The sequence below is a fragment of the Habropoda laboriosa genome, unplaced genomic scaffold, assembly GCF_001263275.1.
Source record: "Habropoda laboriosa isolate 0110345459 unplaced genomic scaffold, ASM126327v1 scaffold119, whole genome shotgun sequence".
Lineage (NCBI taxonomy): Eukaryota > Metazoa > Arthropoda > Insecta > Hymenoptera > Apidae > Habropoda > Habropoda laboriosa.
In genome coordinates, this window is record NW_017100225.1 from 389,771 (window position 1) to 397,255 (window position 7,485).

At 43.9% G+C, this 7,485-nt stretch overlaps 1 protein-coding gene across 5 annotated transcripts in view; it reads left to right on the forward strand.

Annotated features, from left to right (window-relative positions):
* Positions 1-7,485, forward strand: part of LOC108571167 (steroid hormone receptor ERR2) — a 13,735-nt gene that overhangs the window by 2,770 nt on the left and 3,480 nt on the right. For 4 of the 5 annotated variants that reach the window (XM_017933150.1, XM_017933152.1, XM_017933151.1 and 1 more), the window contains exon 1: positions 1,083-1,230. The exons of the other annotated variant lie outside the window; for it this stretch is intronic. In XM_017933150.1, the coding sequence (XP_017788639.1) occupies positions 1,207-1,230 (24 nt within the window). In that variant the 5' untranslated portion in view covers positions 1,083-1,206. Of the gene's footprint in view, positions 1-1,082; positions 1,231-7,485 lie in introns of those variants that run through there. 5 annotated transcript variants of the gene reach the window in all.

Below are 7,485 nucleotides of genomic sequence, written 5' to 3' on the forward strand. Positions count from 1 at the left end.
CCGCCCCCGCCTCCCACCCTTCCATCGCGATATACACGTAGCGCGCATAACGCCAGTAGCGTATCAACTTAGGCCGAGCGACATACCGCTTTGAACATGGGGGTAAAGGGAGAGTTTTGGGGCTCGATCGATCTACCTACTCGTCTGAAAATTCAATTGGCCCGTGCGTGTACGCAATGTAGCCTCACAGGTCGTTCATTCGTTTACATTATTGCACGGCGCCCTCTGTCGACCACAGAAATCTTTTATAATTGTACAAACACCTCGTTGAGATTTCGATTTTCTACTTGTACATTGATTTAGTCTTCTATGGTTGTATTTGAAAGATTGGAAAGAGTAGATTCGGTTTGCAGAAATGCTTGGTTGAAAGTGGTTTCAGGGCCAAGAGTTAATGACCGATTGGTCATGACCATGATAATATCCACGGTAATGCTTCGTACGTATTTGTACGGCGTGGTAACAGTTGTGCTTTAGATTGGAGTGGTCGGTGATTTTATCATCGATAAATACAGTCCGATCTAATTCCGTGAGGTCTGGGAATGCAACGGTTTGTTATAGGGCCACTTCAAGGGCAATAATTTAAATCGAATGTTTCTGGAGAATTTCACTCTCATCCTCTATGAATAGCACACGCATCTCTCGATTATCCCTACTTTATCGTCTGTACGTAATTAGCATAGGAATTATCGACACTCTTATTCGTACTATTCATCTAAACTTATGTAGTATATTACACGTAACAATCAACTTTTATCGTAATATATCCACGAAAAACTTATTTTTACGCTTATTGTAGCGAAGAAGGTCGAATCTCTGTTAGGAAATGTAATTAATAGGGGAGATTGGTTAATTAAGATATTTAATTTACAAATGATTGTCTGAAAATTCAGTCAGGTACTAAGCGATAAGGTAATTAACGTAAGAAATGTGTTTGGCGAATTCGTGGCGCCCGGTGGTTAGGATCGGCTGGCTCCGCGTATTACCGTATCCTCTGAATTGCCGTCAGTCGCGTACGGCTCGTCGGACCGTCAACGTCGTTGTGGGGGTATAGTGTTGTACGTACGCGTATGCCTACGTACGTGTTCGTGATTCTTCATGAGTGTTACGTTCCTCGGTATCGCGGTCATTTTCGCTTTTCGTTGCGGGAAAGTGTGAGAGGAAGTAACACCACAGTGTCTTCGTGGTATTGAGACAGATACAACGATCATGGATGCCTGGATGTACGAAGTGGTAGGTGCTGTCCACACATAACCTCTCTCCTCTTCTCGTTCGATCTCGTGGCTTTGTTTACGTTGCTGCGCGCACGTTCCTTGCTGCTTTCCGTTAATCCCTCCATCGAATACCAAGCAGGATTTCGATCGTTTCGAAATGGCAAGCCGTTTCATGCAAGTATTTATAATATAGGTTGGTTTCTTTCTAGGAATGATAAAAAAAAGAGTTTGTTTTGAAAAAGTTTTTCTATTCTTCGAATCGAAGTTGATGGGAATGGGGCTTGTTTTTGGGTGTCTCCCGTGAATTTTGCTGTTTCTGCGTGTATCGATATATTTGCGATCATAGATCGCGTCTATTATGTATGTGGTACGTTTGAACTCACATGTTTCCCGATGCAACAAGAATACGTATTATCTTTGTCGTGTATCGTCAGTCAGCTTTAACGACAACTCGGTTATTACGTTACGACGTGTCTGTTAGGTAATCTATTCTGTAATTCGCCGATCATTTTTCCACGCCTGCCGGTTTTTAACGTTACCTCTTCGTTCGCGATCGCTTCGATTTTATAATCCGCCATTTCCGTCGATCGTACTCTTTTAATCGTGGTTCTTTTCAGTTAAACGATTCAGGGTAACACCTGTGAAATATTTTCCAACTAGATTTATGATTTATGCTTCAATTTTAGAATGCTACATTGATATACAGCTTGAAATATTTTACACCGTATATATATAGATGTATATGTGAGCGTTACATGAAAAAGTTGTTTGTTTTCATGGCTGTGGAACTGCTAAACCGGATGACCCCTAGTCGAGGAATGTTTACCAAAGTCTTAGATCCTGAACATTCCTCGTAATTTCGATTAGCTTTCCTTGTGGCTTTGCAATTTGTTCGAATCGGTAGAAAATATTGCTTGTGACGTTCATTCATAGTGCGATAAGGAAGGAATATCGGAATGTCGTTCGATTATTCTTGAAATATGAAAATGAACGTGTAATGTTAATCTGTGGCTGCATTTCGTATTATTTCAAGTATTCCACGATAAATTGTCTTTCGAACGACCCGATGTACAAGTATACAATTTTTCTACGACAAGGATTACAACAAAAATAATTTTAGGTTAGGTTATTTAGTGGGTCTGATTCATTCGAACATTTATCAAATTTTTCATCGTTGATTTTTTTCTTTCGATAAAATTGCTCGTATCTTCAGAAAATGTTTCTTTCCGTCTATACATAATCGTAGCTATTCACACAGGGGCCACGATAATTTCGTAATGGCGTATTTCGTGGCTTGTGTGCTGCTGGTCGGTTGGACGCGTTAGACGCTCATACGCACCTACACTCACACGACACCAGGCTTATGCAATTCCACGTGCGTAAAGCGTAGCGGAACATGGAATCGCTTGTTCGTTTTACCTTCGATTTTACTTGGCTCGCTTTTTGATCTCTGCGCAGACATATTTGTGTTGACACGTACTTGAACTGGATCGATGTGAACGTCGATAAATCGATTCCTTTTCAGGGGATAAATATTGGCCACGTTTTTTTTATCGCTCGCTGCTTGCTGAAAGATAATCTTGCGCGAAATTTCGACTTCGATCGCATGAATAAAGGGAAAGATAGGCCTGTCAGTGCAACGGAAATAAAATTTCGAATTCCTACGTGTGGAGAGTCGGAGACTACTGCAAAAGTTAATAAAAAAAGAAAGAAAAAAAAAGAGATATGTAGTCGTCGCGAGGATGCGTCAGCCGATATTTTCGGACACTCCCGTCTTCTTACCTTGTATTAGAGAAGTTTTCAAATCGTTTCGAAGGCTCGAACCGCTTAAATACGATCCTCGGAACTTTATGGATTCTCAGCGCGGCTGAGATGGATTTATTTTCGCGACGAACGCGTATCCTTTCGGAGCTATTTTTAATAAGCCTGCAGGCTTCGAGAGATCGTGCTGCTTCTCGCTAGAGACTGTGACGAATATTCGTAAATCGACTACTATACATTCGCGATATCTCGAAGATCGGAAAATTTGAATGGTAGCGTGCAAATAAAAAGGAAGAGGAATACATTCGAGTGAATCGAGCAGCAGCGTTACAAAGACTGTTTTCACTAAGAGGCGGTCACTCGGTGTGTATGTGTGTTACGTGTGTGCTCGTGGCGAAGGCCTCATGCTTCGCCTTAATTCTTTCTCTCTTCGCATCTCGGTTACTGTACACGCTGTGAAATTACCCGCGATATCTGCGTGCGCGCGCACGTTCATTACGTTCTGCTCGTATTCGTACACGCGTGTTACGCGATTACATTGATTCGCTACGTATTCTACGAGTGGTGAATTCTTAGAGAGTGGCAAGCAAAATTTTATCGAAACGAGATGAATCTCTGCGAGGATGGATAGGTTAGGTGAGGCGTGTTAAAGTGATTTCGGGAATACATACTTTGCGTAGTTATCCGCAAAGAACGTGGATGGGTTTCTTATCGAGTGGCGGTTGTAGCGGGGCGTTCACCGACAGGCCACCATGATCGACGATTGGTCGCGCGATGGGTGTTGGTACGGTAATCATCGACTTTCGGAACCCGCGCTGTGAGTGGGGGGGGTTGAAGTTTGAGGCAACGAGACAGGTCGGTGACGTCATCGGCGTGGCCGGGCCAGCCCTAACCTTCGACAATAAGCGAAACAGGCCAAATTCTTTTACGTGTGATTTTTCAATCGAGAAAAAGCACACGTACATACGTGCAACGTGATTCCCGCTATCCATATTTTTTCCTTCACTGGTTCGTTGGAATTAATCTGACGCTGAGCACGTTCGTTGATTATTTATGAATATTTAACGCCTTTAGAATATTTATTGGATAATTCGAGGAGATAAATCAACCTGTAGGATTAAGGACTTTTCTGGATATTTATGGCGCGAAGGAATTTACGTTCAAACAAAACGATTTGATTCGAGTATTGTACATACGTACATAAGAATGTAGAGACTTGAAAACTGAAAGGCCGCGCGTCGTTCTCGAATTAGCACATGCGATAGCCGCGATGTTATTATGCCGACTGGTTGTTGCGTATATATTTTTTTCTTTATTTATTGGATAAACTTCGCCCGCGAAATCGGAACATATAGTTGTGTTACCGAAGCTCTCTGTCCTTGACCGCGACCCAGGGTCTTCATCCCTGGGAAATCGATTTGTTCTCTGAACTTCTAATTCTGCAACCACCCACGTTATATAGGCAATGCAACATTTCAACTTAGTTGAAGATTGTAATAATTCAGGGTCGTCGGCGATCGACTTGTTGCGAAATAACAACCGTGTGCGATGCTTTTCTTTTATCGGAAATTTATCCGAAGGAAGTAAACATCCGCTTGTAACTCGAGAAAATAAGATGGTGTCCGGTTCCTTTTCATCATCTTCGATCTCCACGGTATGTCTCGAGTTATCGGGATAAGATTGCGCAATCTTCGGGAGTATGTACTTCCGTTCCGTGGGATGTATCGTTTCGCTAAAAATTGGGCGTGATTCAACCAAGATGTTTCCCCACTTGGTTTTCCTTCGTTTATTAACGATTGGAACGACGACGATGCGTTTCTTATCGCTCTCAACGTGTTCGAGGTTCAGATAAACGTTCCTAGTAATTTCAAACGTGGTGTAAAAAATTCTACACAAACAATGGAAACTTGTAAGCGTCGAATTCGCCGTTAATTGTAATTCATTCTAGTTTCGATCGAATCGAAACGGTTCGTTGCGTTTCAATTTGTCTGTGTTCGATCATACTTATACGAAATTCCACTTGGTTCGTACACGTAATACTTTTCCATAGAAGCGGAATGAGCGTTCCTCGATTACGTTACTACGAACGATCGATGATGGCTCGCTTTTTTTTCTCTTTTTCTTTTCTTTTCATCGACGACAAAAACGAAACGCCCTAATTTACGGCAAGGACTTAAAAAATAAAGCAGTCGTGACTTCTTTTCGTTTACGTCGCTTCTGCTATCTAGGCTTTTCCCCACTTATATAATCGACTCATTTAAAAAGAAGTTGGACGAGTCCCCACGCATCTTGAAAATTTCGATATTGCACAGTGGCTCCTCGCGTACCTGAAGAAGAAGAACCACGCTTTCAGATACCCTATAGACTTCCTCCACGTCAGGATTACATTTCCGTCCGGTTGATTCTTTATTTAAAAGGAGTTGGGAGTTGTCGTTTTACCTACCGGTCGTCGAACATCGTTGAATAATGAATGGAATTGTTACTCAAGACCGTCGATCGTAATTAAGCCCGCGTTTATCGCGATAGAAATAAAATTACGGCTTAACCGGTGCAATCGATATTCAGGTCACGGCCTCCTCTAAAAATGGATGCTCGATTACGGGCTTCGTTTCTCTCTCTCTCTCCTGTTTTTCTTTTTCGGCTTGTGTGCGTACAACACACACGTACGTATGAAAATTGCCGAAAAACATCTATGAAACATTGTATGCAAGGCCAACGGATTGGCCAACATCGTGTGTTCTACGCAGAAATCACTGGAGCGCGCGCGGAACAAATGTAACATAGTGAAGTTAGGTATTTCGCGGGAATCTGAAGGTATGCGGGTGTTAAGGATTCAACGAGGAAAAGGCATCGTGGGTATTATCTAGTTGGATGATCGCACGGAACACGCGTAGTAACGCGACGCGATCGCCAGGAGAAATCTGTCGAATTCTCCTCCAGTCAGATATGTATGTATTCCGTCAGGAGATTTACGCCACAGTTCCTCGTCCAAACTTGTCAGAAGCTGTTGGCGAACGCAGATGAAACGAGGGAACGCGAGCAGTAGGCAGTCAAGCTACGAGGCGCATCCGAACACGAGGAAGCTGTGAAACGTAGCAAGATGGATAAAGACAGAAATTGAAGCTGTCGAGAGAAAGATGGAAAGCAAGAGAGAGAGAGAGAGAGAGAGAGAGAGAGAGAGAGAGAGAGAGAGAGAGAGAGAGAGAAGAGCTAGCTCGCGGCGTGCATTGAGGAGGGGGGAAACGCAGAGGGGCGACAGTAAGCCGGAGGGGTGGGGGGAGCGAGTGAACGAGTCAGACAGAGGGACTCAAGGTCGCGTTCTGTCGGCTGTTTCCGTCGGAGTTCGGCGGCTAAAATTGTGTGTTGGCGCGGTTCTGCGGCCTTCGCGAACCTGGCCGCTTCTCTCGCAGAAAAGTCAAGTTCAAGGCTAACCAGATGCCGCGATACACTCGTTTCTTTCTCTCGCTCTCGCTCTCGCTCTTTTTCTCTTTTCCTTTTTCCATTCCACGATCCTTCCTTCCGTCTGCGTTTCGGTAACTGCTTAATCGAAAGAGGGGCGTAAGAGTGAAGGAGGAGGAGAAGAATGGGAGAAAATAAGAATCGCTCGGTGACTCGACGAGAGCGGTGGCGAGGCGAATGGAGGCGTGCTTACGCAATCTCTTTGTCTCTTTAAACTTTCCTTTTTTCTTCTTATTCTTTTCTTCGATCACGTTCTTCGTTTTCCTCCTCGCTTTTTTCTGTCGGTGTTTCGCGGCTATTTTTTCTTTGTAACGAATACGAGACGAGAGGGGAAGAGGTTGTATCATCGTTATCGCTACGTCTCGTGGTTCATCGTTACATCGTATCTCGCGGTCCGTAGTCCTTCGCGCGCGCACACGGCGTGTCGGCGTTTTTATTTCATTAATCGAAAACGTGGGAGACACGCGCGTCAAGCAATTCGCACGACTAGTCAAGTTCGAGGTTAACCAGACGACGCTTCGATCTTTCGTTCCCTTTTTTTTATCCTACTTCATTTTTTCTTTTCGCTTTTTCTGTGTAATTCCCCAGCGATATCGTTCTTCCTCCCACCCTCGCGTTCTTATAGGTTATAGTCGCGCTCGACATTAACGACTCTCTTTAACCTTCTTTTTTTCTTCGCGATTTCTTCGAGAATCAGCTGCAATCTGATTAAACGCCTTTTTTCCCCGTCGAACTCGAGTAACGACGCGCGTGTTCTCTAATAAAATCGATAGACGTGTTCACACGCGTCGAATACACCGAGTAGTAGCGTTCGTTTCAACTCTCGGATTGGTTATGTTGACTCGCGCCGCAGATTCGTCCTGCGAGTTCTGTTAAACAATCGAACGATACGAACAGATGTCGTCGACGGTAACAGTTCGCCGTTGCGAGATAGATAGATACAGGAGAGACGTGTCTGGCCACACCGTATAAATCTTGAGACGCTTCTCTTGCATGCGATCGTAACTGCATCTCGCAGAAAAGTCAAGTTCAAGGCTAACCAGATACTCTCCGC